The sequence below is a fragment of the Engystomops pustulosus genome, chromosome 4 (assembly GCF_040894005.1).
Source record: "Engystomops pustulosus chromosome 4, aEngPut4.maternal, whole genome shotgun sequence".
In the NCBI taxonomy this organism is placed as follows: domain Eukaryota; kingdom Metazoa; phylum Chordata; class Amphibia; order Anura; family Leptodactylidae; genus Engystomops; species Engystomops pustulosus.
Genome location: NC_092414.1, coordinates 163,975,122 through 163,994,587, shown reverse-complemented (window position 1 = coordinate 163,994,587; position 19,466 = coordinate 163,975,122). Strand labels below are relative to the sequence as shown.

The following is a 19,466-nucleotide window of genomic DNA, read 5'->3' as shown; positions in this document are numbered from 1 at the left end:
CCAGTATATCTATTCCAGAAGGAACAGATTCCCAACTGTAGACAGCGCTGTGTAAGTGGTATTACAGCTCAGCTTAATTTATTTTAATATCACCACAATATTCAATTCCCGAGGGAAGGAGAATAAATTGCTTGACCTTGTTTGTTATGTAGCACCAGGTAGACGGGAAATTAATGCAAATATATAACAAACCAATAGTCGCCCGTCTTGCCACCAAAAATACCCTTTATCCACGAGGGCTATAGTAACTGGTTAAAATATAACCATTATTGTATTTTTTATTAAGAACAGCTAAGGTGAAAATATTAAGAACACAAGCAGACAGAAACTGAAGATGTAGTGATTAAGAAATAGGAGGTTCTATCCTCTATACAACCCAATATTCCTATTTAAGAGGCTTGATCACTTCCCCCCTGTAACAATCGTGTATAGGAGAGTGAAGGGTTGTTGATACGTCTGTCCCAACTGTTCCCACTAGTATAGATTCGACATTCTGTGCCAGTCTACCTCAAAAAGCTATACTGACTGGTAGCTTTGTAGAAGGTTACAAATCTGAGTATGGTCTGCTGCTAGATTAAAATTGACCGTGCTGCACAGCTAAGCCCACCGACACCCCTATATTGGCGTCATCAGGGGTTTTAGGGCTGACTTAACATAACTGTTAATAAATATGGTAAAAAGTTAAACCATGTATTGAATAAAAACAAGATACAGAGGAAACAACAGTAAGGAGCTGCTCAAAGTGCACACAAACAGTTGGGTCACTGTCCCAAAAATGCCAATGCAGTAACTTTCAGAATGGAGATCTTGAATATACATATGCCCCTAGATGGGTGTCTCACCCATCACCGATGTGCTGCTGGGCCAACATAACCAAAGAGATACACACATGTCTTAGTAATGTCGTCAACACAAGGTAGTACATCAAACTCTTTCTCATCTGGAGAAACCTGGGAACACTGTGAGAATAATGTTTTTTGATTTCTCCAGTGCTTTCAATACCATACAGCCAGGGCTACTAAGGGACAAACTGGATCTGGCTGGAGTGGACCACCATCTCTCTAGTTGGATCCTAGACTACCTCAAAAACCGACCTCAGTATGTGAGAGCCCGGGACTGTGTGTCGGATACTGTGATGAGTAGTACAGGTGCACCTCAAGGTACAGTTCTGGCTCCCTTCCTCTTTACATTGTACACAGCAGACTTCAGGTACAATTCATGTAGCTGCTACCTCCAGAAGTTCTCTGACGTCTCTGCAATAGTAGGCCTCATTACAGGTGAGAACGACAGGGAGTACAAAGAACTAATCCGGAAATTTGTGGACTGGTGCCAGCGAAACCACCTTAAGATTAATGCTGGGAAGACCAAGGAGATGGTGGTGAACTTTCGTAAGCACAGTCCTCCTTCTCAACCGGTGGTTATCCAGGGGACAGACATTAAGGCAGTGAAGTCATATAAGTACTTGGGTGTCCTCCTCAACAATAAACTGGAGTGGGCAGAGAACATAAAAGTACTTCACAGGAAGGGTCAGAGCAGGCTACACCTGCTGAGGAGGCTGAGGGCATGCGGAGTTCGGGGGGCTCTTCTTAAGTCCTTCTTCAACTCTGTAGTGGCACCAGCCATCTTCTTTGGTGTAGTCTGTTGGGGAAGCAGCATCTCAGCTAGGGAGACGAGGAGACTGGACAAACTGATTAGGAAAGCCAGCTCTGTCCTGGGGGGTACTCTTGACACAGTGCAGGTGGTAGCTGAGAGGAGGACACTGTGTAAGTTGAAGTCTATTCTGGAGAATAGTTCCCATCCCTTGCATGAGACTGTGGTGGCATTGGGGAGCACATTCAGTGACCGACTGCTTCAACCCAAATGTGAGATGGAGCGTTATCATAAGTCATTCCTCCCCGCTGCCATCAGGCTGTTCAACAATCAAGGCCCAAACAGAAGTAACCTGTGCCCCCCACCTAACCAGTCCTTGCAGGTCCCATTGACAGACTGAACATCAAACTGCGGATCATTGCTTGTCTCTTTTTTGTCTTTTTATCCCCTTTTTTAATTTTTGTTCATTTATCCCTAATATTATTGTTGTTATTGTTTGTACTTCGCTCTCTGTACCCTCTCTGCTGCTGTAACGCTGTGAATTTCCCCACTGTGGGACTAATAAAGGATTATCTTATCTCATCTAATCTTATGGTGAAAGCGTAATGATGGACATGCAAAAAATATGTCGATAATAGGGAGTGTGTTGATACTATATTGTAGGATGGGATACTATCCCTTTTATACCCTAAATGTTTCTAACTATTACGCCCTTGTTCTCTTTCTTTGGAGAAACCGCTCTAAACAGCTGCCATTGCAACCAAGACCTAACTCTATTGATGGTAGCCCTCTAGAAACATGATCTCCCCAATAGTGGTCCCAGGAACGATCTGTTGGTCAAAGAAAAAAATTGCACATGTATCAATTTGTAATAGCCCTATAAATTGGTACCAGTATCACCTAAAGAGTCAATTAAAGTGAGACATGCTGAAAGTGAAGGGGATAACCCTCAGATGGGAGCTCATGCACCCCCTGGACACACACTGCACAGGCTGGAATATTAGTCTCTATAGGAGGGAGTAGAAAAAATGTTCACCACAGACATCCCCCCACACACAATATTAAAATGATCTCACATGATGGTTGCGCTTTACATTCATAGTTGAGGCATTCTGGGAAATGTATTTGCATATTCCTTTCGACCAAAGTGTGCATAGCTTTTAACACTCTGTGAACCTCAAAATGTAGCCTGCTAAGGCAATCAATATAAGGAGTTCCTTCCCAAGTTACCTTCACTAGACTCCTGCAATTTCGGCAGAGAGGTGTACTGGGATGACTTATGGTTGTAGCTGAAAAAAAATGTCCCCATTGAGTAACACTCTCCTAATACAGGTCTGTAGTAGTGCAAGCGTAGTCTAATAAGCATAACTAATTTAAAGAGGACCCTGTATAAACCCCCTCGGAAAAACCAAAATTAAGGACCTCCCTAGCACTACCTCAGGTGTAGCATTGTTAAACTGCTAGTTTTATCGGAACCTTCCAATAAAGCTACCAAACACTGCCAAAAAATAGCGCTGCCACCCCCAGAGTATTCATGAGGGGGCAGAGTGCCTACCAGGCTTTAAACAGTGTGGCTTATGGTGTGGGAGGAGCCCCTCAGACCCCCCTTCCCCCCCATGAATACGCTGGACCGCTGTAAGCTTAGTCCGGCGTTCGCAGCACTATGTAGTGCAGTATTTGCTAACTTTATCGGAAAGTTCAGAAAAAGCTACCAGTTTAATACTGCTACACCTGGGGTAGGGCTAGGGGGTTTATACAAGGTAACAGGGTCTCGTTAAGAATTGTACAAAACCTTTAATTTAGCTTTCTTTGGAAAAAGATGGATCCTCTCACCCATATGTGAATTGTAATGAAGCAGCAAGACATATTCAGGTTTGTAATTTTTTAATAAATGCACATTAAACGTATTCCAAGCTTCACTCATACTACACTGGCACCCTCCTTCCACACATATGACCTTGTATAAATAGATAGGTATTCTTGCACACTGGTGCATGACTCGCTGCTTTAATAAGTGACGGTTCATTTTCCAAAACATGAAAACATGTGAAAATAAATTATGCATATGCATCTCTGTGTTTTCATCTATAAATATATGGCTGAATATACATTTTAATACAATCTGGTAAAAAAAATAGGACGTTTCGAACTGGGATCTGGTTTATAAAAATAAGTGGCAAAAAAATATGATAAACATCTTTGGGGAGCAGAATTATAGGGTACAAATGACTGAATCATAAAACATATGTCTGTATTTCCACGCAATGATCTCTAGAGCTGCATATACTAAATATAAAAATGTGATTATGAGTGTACTGTTGTATACTGCTTTTTCATATTCCATTCTCAGATATTTTACTTCATATCCACTTTAAAGGAAACCTACCAGGAGGAATCTATCAGAAGTAGGTCTGATGGTACAATTTCCTGCCTGCCTCTGCCCTAATCTGTAATTTAATAATCCTAGAGCCTAACCTAACTCGTTAAAAAAACGTAATTTTAGTAATAAGTAAATTAACTGCAGAGGCTATTGGGGTGTGGAGAACCCTTAGCTCCCAGTGGCCGGCCAGGCTAGTACACACCCCAGTAGCCTCTGCAGTTACATATTACTGAAATAAAGTTTTTAACAAGTTAGTATAGGTTCCAGAATTATATAATTACTGATTACGGCAGAGGCAGGCAGGAGGAATCTACCATCAGATCTACTTCTGATAGCAGATTCCTCATGGTAGGCTTCTTTTAAAGGAAATCTACCAAATGGTTTTATGCATTATGAACCAAAATGTTTCTGATGCAGAAACATATCTTGTTTAATTCCTGAATTGAGTGGATTTGCTGAAAAAACAATTGTAAAATTATAATGAGGCTCTGTCGCTCCTGTGGCTGGCTTGGTGCTCTCCTCACCCTAATTATGCACTGCTTCAGAAAATGCTGTATTCACCGTGTTGTCCCTGCCTGGCTGAAGTAATCAATCGCTGCACTATCCCCCAGCTGCTGTGTACGAGTCATCCAGCTCAGGTTGATTAGTCCTGTCTGGACAGTTCACGAAGCTCCTTGTAATGTGTTTATGTATGGCAGGCAGTATGCAACCCAGTTTTTCCAAGGTCCTGAATTTTATAATTGTTTTTTGAACAAAAAAACTCAGCACAAGGATTAAACAAGATTTGTTTCTGCATCAGTGTAGCTACAGCATTCTCAAGGTATGTTTGGTTCACAATGCATAAAAACAAATGGAAGATTTCCTTTAGGACAGACTGGTAACACATTCCTTTATAATACCTTGTTATTATACATTTCAGCACCAAGTATGACATTTTACTTAACGTCCCAGACAGGGATCTGTCCAACAATACTTGAAATAGTCTATAAACATAGACCGCACATATAACTTTTATACAGTATTACTGCTTATCTAAACGGTTACTGGTTCAATTTTGGGTGTGTTTGATACCCATACTTGGCACATTCTTGGTCAAGATCTCGAAGCATTTTGTGTTCCTTTGGTTTATATAGACGTACAAAACTGTCCGTTTCGAGCAATATCCTGTTGAGAGTCTTTTCATAGTTAACATGTCTCCTGGCCATCAGAATATATTCCCGTTTCTCTAGTAAACTTGGACAATCACAGGTGTTTGGGACCCACATGTATTCCCGTCTCACGATGGGGAAATTGTTCTTGTAGGTAATTATCACCTCAACATCATAACGGGTTTCCTTACCCACAATCGTTTTGCTGATAATTCTCCCTCGGAAAACTAAAAAAATCCAAGCGAAAACATTCAAGCTTATTAAGACTGAAGCCGGACAGAATTAGCTCTTCTGTTGGCAGATGAATAAAAGAAAATCATTCTGACTTACCAAAGTCCTTCTGACAGTATTGCTTGATTTTGTTTTGCCGTCCCTTGACTTTCCTGCACTTTCCACATTTATCTGCAATTAGAAAATTAATCTGATGATTTCTCAGTAGAAGCCATTAGTAATATGAACATCATTGTCTTTTAGTTGTTCCCATATTATATTTAAACGGTCACCAACTTTTTAAAAGTCTTTACATAAATTAGTAGTGAAGACGTTTTGAAATATATCAGAGAAAAGAGCCTCATTCTTCACAAACATTGCCATTTCCTGGCTCCTTATCTCTCTGATAACTTGACTTTCTTTGTAAAATTTTGAATTAATTCCATCTTGCTAGCAAGACTGAAAGAAGCTTACCTGGATCAGATTACAGTTTTTAGGGGAACTATTAGTTCCCCAGCCAGACTTTTCCTCCCATTTCTGATCCCTAAAATGTCTACCCTACAATTCCTATACATCAACATGACTCATTTTCCATGTTCCCATTGCATTTGGCCATCACATTGGCCAAAATCAAAACATTTCAGTTGAGCTGAGGATGTTATATTTTTTTTGTGTTCCTTGGATTGTCCCAGCAAATGTGGACCTGATGTTCTTGGTATCTCAGTGGCAGATGGCAGTATATATATATAAATGAAAATATATTTTTCTAACTATGGATAAATGTGGAGTTAGCGGAACATCTAAGTTGACTGTTACCTTCTCATTCAATTATGTCCTTCCATGCTATTGAGAACTGGCTTTGTTGATGATAGAAGGTACAAGCAGCCGATCATTCACAAGGTCACCAAATGTGGCTGGGATTTCCGAGTAAGAACAAATAATCCTTTCTTGTTCCTATCCCTCAACAGTAACATATTGATATCCTTTCTTAATGAAACACTTCTGCAAAAATCTAGGTGGAAACAGCAAGTTTTCTATAAAAACTTTATAAGGATCACTTGTTCTGCAGGGTTTTGTATCTGTTCTCATATAGAAACACACCTTCCACAACAGTACATAGAAAAGAGGTACAAAGAGACAGAACACAACATCAGAACCTACATTACAGCAGCCAGAAAATGTGACACTGATATTCCTCAACTATTTCCACTTGTCCAGCATTTATCAGTCTGTTACACTATCATCTGAAAAAACAACAAGGTCCCGAACACTCACACGCCTCATTCCTTTCTACACTGCTGGGAGTTCACCATACAACTGGGTTGGGGAAATGAGGACCTGGCATAGCGCCAATGTGTTTTTGCCAAATAGCTGACATCCTGACATTTTTTTTCCAGATAATTTTCTGCATCTTCGCTTTGCCACTCCTGAAATGATATCCTGCTAACAGATCAAAGGTAACATTCAAAGGCACCCAAGCAGAAAGTATGAGGGAAAACGGACTCCAACACTAAATCAGGAATATAAATAGGGAAGAGAAATATATTTATATACCTGCAATTCCTTAAGTGCAGAGAATAGTTACTAGCGGGGCAGGGTGTTATTTATAAGGCATGAAGGAGAACCCTCACCAGTGAGATAGCAGGGGTCTCCACAGAACTTAAGAATGAGGCTCAAGAAATTCTTCTATAACAGAAATTGGAACCCCTAACTGCCCTGTTCCCGGTTCCACTCATGTTCCTTACGCCGATCAGACATAGCCCCACTCTGCTATTTATATGTTAGCTTTCATCCAGTCTGCTGTAGTACTGCTTTTTCCATAGGATTAGATCTGCACCAGATGTAGACTGTACACAGATTGACCACAGATTCTCATGGTTTGGCATAGCAATTATAGCATCCTTACAGCTATCTATGAACAGATCTTTAAAGGGGGTTTCCCATAAAAAGCATTTATCCCCTATACACAGAGTAGTAGAGGGAAGGGGGGTCCGACAGCTAACAAGTCTTAAAGGGGTTTTCCCACCAAGCAAGTTAGGCCCTATCCACAATCTCTGTCAACTTCAGAGAGATTAATGGAGCAGAACTGACATGCGCGGCCATCTGCTCCAATCATCTGGGGGAGCGACAAGGGGTTTGACGGAGGTACCTCTGACCCCGTCGGATCCCCCGTTCTCGTGATTTGTGGGGTCTCATCACTGAGACCACCACCGATCAGCAACTTTAAGTCTTCCTATTATTCAGAGGACTTGTTGTATGTTGCTTCCAGGAAGGTTTTCAGGATAAATGTATATTAAAATAAAACCAAAATAAGGCAACAGAAAAGTGTCACAAAATCATTTTTTATCCTTTGTAAATGTAGTTTTACAATGATTTTACCATGTTTTCCACAGTTTTCTCCAAACTTACATAAATCTGCTCAGTTCAGGCCAAAGCACAACACAGCTACATGCGATGGAGGATGGCCACAGAATTATGGTAAAATTGTGCAGTGAATTTTTACTACAGTTCAGTTGTGTGTGTTTAACCAAACCACAGCTCTTACTTTTCATAGTTATGAGTGACAAGTGGCTCTTCACACAACATGACCATGGCAAGTTTTCCAGTACTAGTAAATATGGTATACACTCCCTTGTAAACTGAGGAAACATTAATGCATTACGGAAAACCCAACTGATAACAATATATATTGATGGAAATATACGGTATATATATTTTCTTTCCAATGGAATCGATTTATCATAAGCAAGTTCTTTTTCTTTGTAAGACTCAGTATTGTCACATTTACCTACTTGGCTATCTACAACGTTAGGAAACACACTTCCATGCTGTATGTGCATTGGCAGAAAGCCGAAACACAGGGTCAGAGCTACATACATGGGCCACTGCTATCAATGGCTTTTGCTAAATTTCACTTGAAGCTGGGAAGTTCATTGTCCTTTGTAATTAGCTTAGCAGCCTAAAAGATTTAGAGGTTGCAAACTCAACATATTTGTGAAGGAAATAAGTTGGAATAAGGGAAGCGTTGCGGTGCAGTGTCACATTCCCAGTGCTTGATCATGGAAGCAAGAATACTCTATGAAGAGGGCACAGAATTGTCTAGGTGAAAGAGGATTCTTTAAGACAGCTCAATAATGTATTATCAGATATATACACTATTCTAATATAACAGTCTTCATAATTTCTTCCGGATCCCACAGACAGAACACAGTGCAGTGGGTGGTTGAGCTGCCATGGGCCGAACACGATCATGTCCAGCCAGCCTGTATGAGGCCACAACTTACAACTTCATAGTATGATGACTCTCTTACTATGCACATCTCTTGCCCTTTTTTGGTCACCAAATAAAATGCCTCTTCCAACTTCTTTTGAAATAACAAAATTGACAGCAATGTCAAAAACTACTGAGGTGTTCATGAAAAAAGAAAAAATCGTCCAAGACCTGACAAGGTCTAATGTTTCCTAATGTTTGTTTACTACAATTTCAATCATCTAGACAACCGTACTATTGGGTGGGATGAAGAACAGTTTGCTCTCATCTGGGTGGGTCTACACTAAGCGTCTTCAAGGCATTCACACCCAGAGTGAGATGAACAGGTATCAGATGGCACATTAAGATGCCCATCCCATAGCGGCGAGGCAATCTGAGGACTGAGTTCATGTAAGGAGAACAAGGTACAAATTTCCATATAATCCATAAAGGACCATGACATGAGTTTTACATTAAGAAGAAAATAATATATTTTTAAGCTTTTTAGAATTAAAAAATGGTGACTATGTCAATTAAGTCTACGACATCTTACAATGGATTGGTGGTCTTAAAGGTAAAGAAGACCCATCACTTCTCCTGATACACTTGTATGCTTATATTTTCCAATTAATAAAAAATATGACTTTTGGAGAGATCAAATACCCTTCTTTGTACACTCCTAAAAAAATAAATATCTTTCTCCATGTAAAATAAGACAGTGACTGATTTTAAGGCTTGTTCTATGAGATAAAAGTGACATTGGACCCCTTGACTCCTTCTCCATCCACTCTGCTGCACCACCTGATTGGCAGAAGTTATTCCTTGTATTCGGTGGAAACCGACTACAAACAGCCTCCTTGGTAGTCAGGTTTTTTAGGAAATGCTTTTTAGTACTTAGGCTGTTCTCTTTGGGGATTGATCACTTTAGGCATTTATAACTGAGTTATCACATAGCTATAAAGAAAATATGCCAGGAGCAGTAGAGAGATAGAAGAGAGATGGAGACATTGCTGCGTTTACTCCATTATTCTGAGCACTCACTTCACAACTTGTATGTATGGCCTATCACAAATGATTAGGTTCCTATGATACATACAAGCAAACATACATTGAAACAATAAATCTGGGTGCTGAGTAAGTCAGATATCAGAATAATAACTTCACAACACGAACAACAGTATCAACCTTACCATCTTTTTTAGATTCATGAATCCCGTTGAGCTCTACGTTGCCTCTTTCATGTCGTGCCTGGGGTGGCCATTTCTTCTGTGTGGTCTGCCGTATCACTAAAATTATGGAAATAAACAAAATCTCTATCATTTTTCTAATGCCGTCAGTCGTCTTTACTGGCATATTTTCATTATTTGGCAGCATAACCTGCAGAAGTGCGCTTTGTAGTTTTGCAACTCCCATACAACAAGTGGAGAAAAGGAACATGGCCACCTCTACATTTATAGCTTAGCTATATTCTGCCAGACCTTCTGGGGACAGACATGGGTATGCTGTGGTATGCCATTAATCTATATGATATGAATAACCCTTAAGAGTTAAAAGGGTTTTCCACCATTTATATATTAATGATCTATAGATATGATAGGTCATTGTTATGACATCAGTGGGGACCTGACAGTGACTCCTGCCAATCAACTTATTCCAGCAGACACAGAGTGGGATTGTTTCTATTCATTATGTGCAATAATAAAGGGTCTGAGGGCCGGTTCACACCAAATATGTGACTATTTGTTTGAGTGAGCCAACTTTACTGTCCACTTTACACTCCAGAAAACATACTCCTGATTAGGATTGGACAATACAATGAAACTTTGGTACTTGCTCAATACTTTTATACTCTGAATAGTTCAATACCAGGTTTCTGTCATTTTCGGTACTGAACAACTTCTGTCGTTCTACAGACTCCTTGTAGCTGTCTGCAGGGGATTCTCCAGAGGAGACATCAGGCAGGGAATCCTTTAAATAGAGGTGTTGGGCAGAGCAGGCACAACATCATCAGGGAAATATCATTAACTGTCCATATATGGTCTTTCTACCGTATATTTTTCCCCTGACACAAGCTTTCTAAATTAAATTATTTAATGTTTTTCAATTAAATACTTTTAGGCCATACAGGATTTGAGCAAACAACCTACACACTCTATAGAGAAACAGCGCCTCCATCCACTAGACTATAGGCCTACTGGTTGTCAAAGGTTGGATTTTATCTCACTATGAGCTGCCATAGAGTTATATTGTTACACAAGCTCAATTTAGTGGTCGTCTCAGAGGTGGATTGTCTCAATTCTCTCTATATATCGCTACATTAGCCTTTTTTTAAAGCATATAACTAATGCAGTTAAATTTTAAAAAATATATACATATAAGACACAAAATTAGGGCTCATTCAGATAGTTGTGTCCGCAACATTTTTTTTCTCACTGTCTGCAAATCTGTGTGAAAAAAAGGACATGTGGACAGACCCATAGGAATCAATGGATTTATATGCCATCCGCAAAAAAAAAAAAGGATAACATTTGGACATCAAAAATGAGCCCTAAATTAGACATTTTATATTAACATTACTAGGACAACTTCCACTATACATATAACAAACCGTCATAAAAAAACAAAAAACAAACCTAAATCTTTCCTAGCAAAACTCTGGTTGATTGTTACTGATCGCATGCATCTCTATTGAAATGTATATGCAATTGGTCTGAGTCCTGCCTCAGGATATTTGCTGCTAAACGCAATGTAAACGCCCCATGTGACCGCACCCTAAAAAATTCAGATAATACTTTTTATCTTTTCTTGAAAATATTGTATCGGTATTGAGTATTGCGATGCTTCTCTGTGAATTGTATTGCACTTAAAATTCTGGTAACGGTGCAACCTTACTCCTGATTTATCATGTGAATCCACATGTGTGAGAACATGTGCTATGAAAATGTATTAGGTGTATGAAAATAAACTTTTCCACGTAATGCAAATTTAAGTGCAAATCCACGCCTGTCCCCCAGAAGTGCAGGGAAAACTTAGTTGCTACTTTTTCATGAATTTTGGATTAAAAAAAGCTGGAAATTTACTGATGGATGACTTCCTCATAAGCACTGTACTTCTTGCTCTGTTTGCTACACATTCACTGCCTTCAGAAGAAAGAACAGACCAGTCAGTTATCTACTAACTAACAAGATCCAACAGTATTCAATGGCCTCTACATCTGGCTGGAAGGTTAATTACATGACCGCCCCATAACTAGTTGCAGTGGTTCCATAGTGTGAGAATGGGTACACATGTTCTTGGGCAACACAGCTTTGGGAGGGCTAAGTTAATATGAGACACACATTATTCCCTGTATATAGCAGTGTAAAATCTGTTATTTGTAGCAAGTTATATCTATAGATGCGCAAATACTTGTGTGTGCCAGAAGACTATTTTAACCGTGTTTAATGACAGATATTTTGGAATGTTGAACATATAAAAGGCAGCAAGATGATAGACTGAACAATCTGGGATGGTCAGCTGTGTCAAGATACATCATATGATTTTTATTATGTGCATATTCTCAGGAAGCGTACAGAGTGTATCTGGGAGATAAGAACGGATCCAGCACATACAGCTGTTACCTCCCGTCAATCCACATCCAATGATTTTGTGTCTCTGTAGTGAAATAGTGACCATCAGAAAACTTCCAGCTGCTGTACACATCAATAACAGCTATCATCACACTCCACTTGGTACTCTCTAGTGCGAGAACCATTTATCTCATCATAAACTGTTATTCCAAACAGTAATGTAACGGCATGAAGGGTGCGCTGGATGTTTACACTGAAACTTTCAGCAGAGGACAAGGTTTCACATTTATACAAGACAAAAGTGATAATGACCTATGCAAAAAGAAAAGAAGAGTGCCCACTCATAAAACAAGGTTTCCGGACTGACCCCCTGTCAGTCAGCCAGCCTGTCACTTAGGAAAACCTGTGCAAACAGCACATATGGGTAATATCAGTCAGTTTCAGGAAAATACTTGCTGGAGGTGATAGCACTGTACTTACAGGTGTGAACTGTTGTTGTTGGCTTCTGTGTAGCAGGAGGCAGGGTTGGTGAGAAGGCTGTCTCTATAGTGTCTTGTAAAGAGCTGCGGTCTCTCTGGTGGTTAATATAGTAATCCTTAGGAAGCCAATACTCGTATTCTATGCCTGAATTCTGCTCTGTGAAGAGAACCTGAGAATACAAGTGTTTTATGAGCTTAAAGTACAGTTTCAACAAATCAAAATAGACACACACAGATAGAAGATGGATGACAGATAACTGATAGATTATAAAACATAATTTCTACCTAAATGGAAAATAAATAACCACCATTACTTTACGTAGAGTAACAACATAAAAAAGACATTTAGACATTTTTTTTCGGCTGGAGTACCCCTTTTAATTGTTTAGTTGCCCAGTTATGTAGACAGTATTATTGTAAATATAGATCATTTCACTGTTGGACTTTGGAAAGACTCCAGTGACTTCATGAGCTGTAGTGTTTATCCATACATTAAATATACTTTGGCAGAACAGGACACATATGCATGCACATTACTAGTTTCATATGGGTGTGAACTAAGAATGAAATAGGTAATGTCATCTATCAAAAACATAAGTTGGTTCAGCTGGTAAATAGTGATTAAATCCCATTAGTTTTCTGAATATTGTGAGGTTGTTGTTCTCCAAATTTCTTAAGCTGATTACATTTGATGGTTTCCTGTTTTATGTCCCGGGGCAATATACCCATTTTGTCTATCTTATAGTGACCATACAGAGTCCAAACTCTAAAGCTAAATAATGAAAACAGTGATCCAAGCCATAGATGGTACCACGTGCAACCACAAAAAAGTCTTGCTCTGTCATATATTTAACAATACATTTATGGTGCTGATATTGATATATATTAAAGTTCAATTTGCAAGTCTAGAACCAACTTTGTATAATGTTGAGGTATAAAGGATATTCCATTTGTCTTTTTTCTAGTTTTTCCAGATTTACTCACAGATGACTTAAGGGCATTATCAAATGCCGGTATTATTTTGGTGTGTTGCCTAGAAACATTCATGTACATAATGGATTGTTATGGCAGGTAAAGTACTGGTTTGATTTGGGGTTCTGTTTCTGCCTGCTACTAATATCAGCTGACAACTCATTTCCATAATATTCAACTATTCTGTACACTGCCTTATGTCAAAAATAGTTTGAGTGGATTGAGTAAAAAAAGAGTTTAAGATACTGTGCTCTAACGTGTTATACTGTGGTTCTCTGTAACTGTATAACTCACCGTCCTTGACTGATGATATTTTTGAGCAGAAGTACACAAACCATTAAGTAACAACAAGAACAAAGTAGTTATACATTAAGCATGGTGGTCCATGTGTAATTGGCATAGAAAGTTGGATCACATGCCAAGAACAGTTGAAGAGACTGTCTAAACCGCCCCAAACTCGGGCAGGAAAAGGACCTGCTCCGAGTGCATGTGCTTGAGCCTATAGGATCAGTGAGTAAGAGTTCTCCTTATGGAGACGTGGCCAATTAAGGCCACCATGCAGGCGTGTGGAGACTTATAACCATTGATACTCCACGGGGGGATTCTGGGGAATATTCAAATAAGTTTACCAGGATGGGACAAGGGAAACCATGAATCTTTTGCTACCTTGTAAGCCCCCTTACCATCAAGAATGACTTTCAGGAAGCCTAATGACATGATGTGGGATTAAAGGCAAACCAGTATATGTATCCCATAAGGAACAGATTCCCAATTGTAGACAGCACTGTTTCGACGTAGTTCCGTTTCTTCAGTACAGTACAGTGTAGAGAACTGGTTTAGCCAAGTGAGAAGTTTTGACTAGTTTAGGATTCTGTTCCTTCTGGAACAGATATACTGGTCTGGCTTTAATCCCACATCAGAGGTGTGGTTTTCCTTGTCCCATGCTGGAAAACATATTTGCATATTCCCCATGAACCCATAGAAATGCTTTTGTCCTCTTGCAATCTGCTGAATTATAGATTAAATTGCAGACATGCTCCCCTCTACTGGCACAATGAAGAGACTTTGTCTGTGACATATAGACCACTTCAATACAGAAGTCTGCTGCCATTATTGGAGATACAAAATGCACCACATATCTTAACTATTTATGCCTGATATATAGCCAAGGAGGAGGGTTCCTTGAAAATGATCACATATAAGGAATCTACAGTATATATACAGTATATGCACTTCAGTATGAATAAAGATACATCTCATATGACCAAGGCACTTCTATATGTGCCCTATTGTGAAACAGAATAATAATGTGCTTATATAACTATTGCTGTTAGGTGATTATATCCATTATACTATTGTTTATGGTAAAACATAAGAAAATGACCAACTAACCATGACATGCAAATCCTCATCGGTCGGTCCGGGGGCTTCAAAGCTTTCCTGATTGTCGGCTGAGCGCTTGTATTGGATCTTGGTTCCTGCCACATTGAAGACGCCTGGGTAACTAATAGCCCAGTTTCCATTAATGACATAATGATAATTTCGATTTCTCAATGCTGTAAGAAAAAGAAAGAAAACAAGTAAAGTAGTGTAAAGTGAGCTCGATTACACGATACACATTCCACAGCTCACTTAATAACCTGACATAAGATGACGTCTGGCTCCACAAAGTGCTGGGCAGAGGAGCGTTACCTCACTTTACTAGTCATTGTAATTTATAGGTGCTAATACTAATGAATATAAACCCTGCATCATATTTTATTACCAATGATTAAATAATACATTAAGATTTAATGAAACCAGACAAATAAAAAGCGGACTTTATAGTCTGAACATGTCTGCAGAGTTTTGTATTCCGTTTTATAATACTGGATGATGAAGATGCCCGATTTACCCAACTCTCTGGAGGACACTAACAACCAACCATCTGAAAATGATTTATTTTTATCTTTCTGCTGCCAAGAAACCGCCACATAGAAGCCTTTGCTCTGAGGATATTTAATCACTTGTTTATTAGCACAGAATAATAATAGAAACACTTTATGTGTTCGTGTGGCATTTACAGGCTGTGCTTGCTGTACCTCAAAAAGAAAAACTTGGAAATTGCTCAGTTTCCTTCCTCTTCACATAAAACAAGTTTATGTTTTTCATTTATCTTTTTTGGAATAGGAAAAAAAGATCACAGCTTGAATGGCGACAGCAGTAAATCCCGAAAGATTTTATTGTTTAAAAAAACAAGTACAAATCACAAATGAAATATTTGTAATAAACCCGTCAGAAGGCAAACAACAAAAAATAAGACCTTCTACTGCCGTTTTGTAATGGTTTTCTTCTTTTGCATGCTGCATCATGCATCTGGCAAGTTACCTCAAAAAGATTAAAGAAATTTCCTAATCAAGAGCCTAAGACAAACAAACTAAACTGGTATAAAGACAAACAGAACGATATAAATTACAAAGCTGTGAATAGTATGTTGTCAAACATGTGGCTGCTCAAAAAGTAAAAACAGACCATATAATACATAATTGGACGGGTTCAGCTAGCGAAAGAGATGCTGGGAAGAAGGGTCAGCTCCATACACCAACACAGGAACGTGCCTGTATGTTGGTACGATCCCCAGGGCTAAAAAACTGGCATTCATATGATGCAAGGATTCCCTGTCTCCCAGCCGAACTTCAGCGACAGCAGTGTATTAATTGTTATGGTAATGGCTGTGAAGTTCAGCCAGTAGATGAGAGGTCCTTACATCACATGTTTTTATGATGCAAGGACTGGTTCCTTCCGTCCTGTGTCTATAGTTTGGGCCAGCATTCAGTTCCCACAGGCTGCGCACATGCAGGCCCAGTTCACACCTGCATCAGTGGTTTCCATTACAATCTCTGTGTCAACTTCTTTTTTTCCTTAGAAGAACTATATTGTATCACCTTTTCACATAATATGAGTGAAACGTATTAATAAAAGTTATATGTATAATAAAGTAATAAACAGTAAGAAGTTCACTTAATGGTCTTTTCATTCTCTATGACTAGTATACAAGACAACTGAGAAAGTAGACAAGGTGGGAAAATGGATGGCGATCTCTTCTATTCTGCCAATATAAGGTATTTCAATGCAGAGGGAGGATTTATTCCCTCAGGCAGCATGTATTCTATAACGTCAATTGGTTCTCCAGCTTACTAGGGAGTATTCATATACTTTTTACTCATCTGAAAGGATACATTCTGTACTTGTGAAGCAATGCAATTTACCACCTAATTAGTTGACTGAAATTTCAATATCCCCCAAAAGTGTTGGAGTATGGAAAAATTCCAGTGCAACTCCGTGCCAGTGATGAGGCAATGACTGCGATCTACGAGCGATGACTGACAATCTGTCTTGCACATAACTAAGGGCACTCCTGTTTCAATACATAGCATTCATCACATATGAAGCCAGAAAAACAAATCTCATATCCAAGCTGTAAGAAATAGCATGAGAAGATGTAGTAGGAAGCTGGAAAATCAGATCTGTCTCTTTCAGGCTGATTCTTGGGCAAGATGCTACCTGTCTGTCTAGCGAGTCCAATGAACAGATAAGAATATGTTTTAGTAAAAGCCAGAGGGCTCCGAAATGCCTCCTAATGAGATATTTCAGCTCAGACTTTACATAAGCTTCTCTTGATTATTTTGGTAAAGTATGTAGTTCTTTTTCCATTACATGTATCTTAGGGAAAACAATATGTTCAGCGCTACATTTCCAGATTGGTATAAAATAATGATGCCCCTGTGGAAGTGTAGATGAAAGAGCGAGTTGTAGACAATATAAGAGGCATGTTGTGACAATATAATTCTTTAGGATTTACAGCAGTGTCAAGCTCTCCTCTTCCACGGACATACCATTACACCCATCTTCACTTTAAATTTTAATTATTGTGCTGTCAATGGGCGAATGAGGCAGCTCAAATACCCCAGGGGAAATAGTAAAGTCATACGCCCCATTACAAGAATAATTTACATTGGCATATTATGTTCCCAAACTCAGAAGTGAGCTGCGGCTAAAACAGGGCCAAATTAGGATGTTTTTAGGTTTCTTGAATTGTAAATCTATACATTATCAGTGTCTTTCACGTTATCAATTATTTGGAAATTGTGTCCTTCCTCTATATGTACTATGGAGTCATATACATCAAGCATAAAATGGCAGCAGGATTTAATTAAAAAAATAACCGTCACTCATGTGTATGTGTATGTGCAATATAGATCAATTGTGGGGCAAGACACAATGTACCCGAGACCTTTGCTTGGAGAACAATGGGAAAAATTTTGGTATACGCAGTTGCAAGATAAAGTAAAAAATCCCATTGGAATTTCATTTATTTCTACATTAATCACCAATAAAATGTGGTCTTGATTCATCCAAGTCAAAAAGAAGAGAATCCTGCTTGGTTTACAATTCTTTATCCTGGTGGTAGATTTCCTTTAACTTAAAGGCCTAGGTGTACAAGTCCAAGGTTAGGCAACTGGAGGTATTTTACATATTACTTTATTAAAGTTTTGAAAACATAAGGTAAGGGTCCAGGATTAGTAAAATAAAGATTAGGGCAGAGCCAGGCAAGTGGAATCTACCATCAGATCTAATTTTGATGGTAGATTTCTCATGGAAGGTTTTCTTTAAAGGCACGCGGTATGACTAATATGATAAGTGGTAATAAAGTTAGGTAGTAGCCAGGTGCCATCCTTAGTACCAGACATTGAAATACATGGAGCATTCTCTAGTAGCTTGTACTCACCAAGATAATTATTGCTCTTGTCAATCACCTTAATGTTGGTGGCACCTGCAGGTATCATGGTCACTTCATTGTATCCAAAGAGACCTAAAATGACAGTAATGAGTAAAGAAGAGTCCTGCCAAACTTGTAGACAAACACTGGAAAGATTTCCATGGGCAGACACTATCAAGGTACAGGGGTTAATAAAACACAGTAGATACGTAGTGCATACAATGTTACTTATGTATATTGGAACATGAATGTAAAGAATTCCATTTACTAACACTGGGAAGGAACCTGATTGTTCTCAGCTGTTTCCAGCGTACCATGACCAGCCAAGTTTCTTTGTACAGGTTTACCTGCATGTTTATTTTGGATCTCTATTACATTTCACATTGAAGACTGTTTGTTGCCAAGCAAGAAGTGAAGCTAGAAAGTGGAAAATTAATTGTTTTACTACATAATCTAAGACATTAGGTAACCGAAGTACAAATGTGTAAGGCCTCTTTCACAAGAACGTATGTTCACCTGGTTCATAGCCTACAACTGTGTGCTGGAGAGAGGAGTGGCGAGCAGCTCCCTCCCTCTCCATATGGAAGCCCATAGCCATACAAACTGGGAAAGATGGAGCAAGCTCTATCTTTTTCCCGTGTATGGTACCATGGGCAATATGTCTATTCATATGAATGGAAGTATTGTCCATAAAAATGCATGTGGCTGTATGCTGCCCATAATAAAACAGTACAGTACGGGTAACATAAAACCGAAAAAATCAGGTCATGTGAAAGCAGCCTAAAATGGGCTTTAAATTGATGAATGCCATGAAATTTCCCATGAACCTTGTGGCGTTAATTGGTGAATGCTCAAAGAATTGGTGCTCATCTAAATGGAACCTATCAGAAGATACAAAAAATGAATTTAATACTGATCCAGGGCAGAATATCTAATGCTCAGCTTTACAGAGAGGGATATTCTTTCTAATGGATGGAATGTGAATGGTGCCACACTAAAGTATCAGATATGGACTGCACCATTGAACTTACCTAGCGGAGTGCATGCATTAAACCCTGACCTGTTTAACCCAGTGTAGAAACAATTAGATAAGCCAGCTACTGTGAGCG

At 39.1% G+C, this 19,466-nt stretch overlaps 1 protein-coding gene across 1 annotated transcript in view; it reads right to left on the bottom strand.

Annotated features, from left to right (window-relative positions):
* Nucleotides 1-3,457: 3,457 nt before the first annotated feature.
* Nucleotides 3,458-19,466, bottom strand: part of LOC140127565 (ADAMTS-like protein 5) — a 36,709-nt gene continuing 20,700 nt past the window's right edge. Inside the window, exons 8-13 of the mRNA XM_072148404.1 lie at nt 18,367-18,450; nt 14,991-15,154; nt 12,628-12,796; nt 9,769-9,864; nt 5,449-5,520; nt 3,458-5,345 (exon numbers count right to left, since the gene is read on the bottom strand). Of these exons, the coding sequence (XP_072004505.1) occupies nt 5,011-5,345; nt 5,449-5,520; nt 9,769-9,864; nt 12,628-12,796; nt 14,991-15,154; nt 18,367-18,450 (920 nt within the window). The 3' untranslated portion in view covers nt 3,458-5,010. The remainder of the gene's footprint in view (nt 5,346-5,448; nt 5,521-9,768; nt 9,865-12,627; nt 12,797-14,990; nt 15,155-18,366; nt 18,451-19,466) is intronic.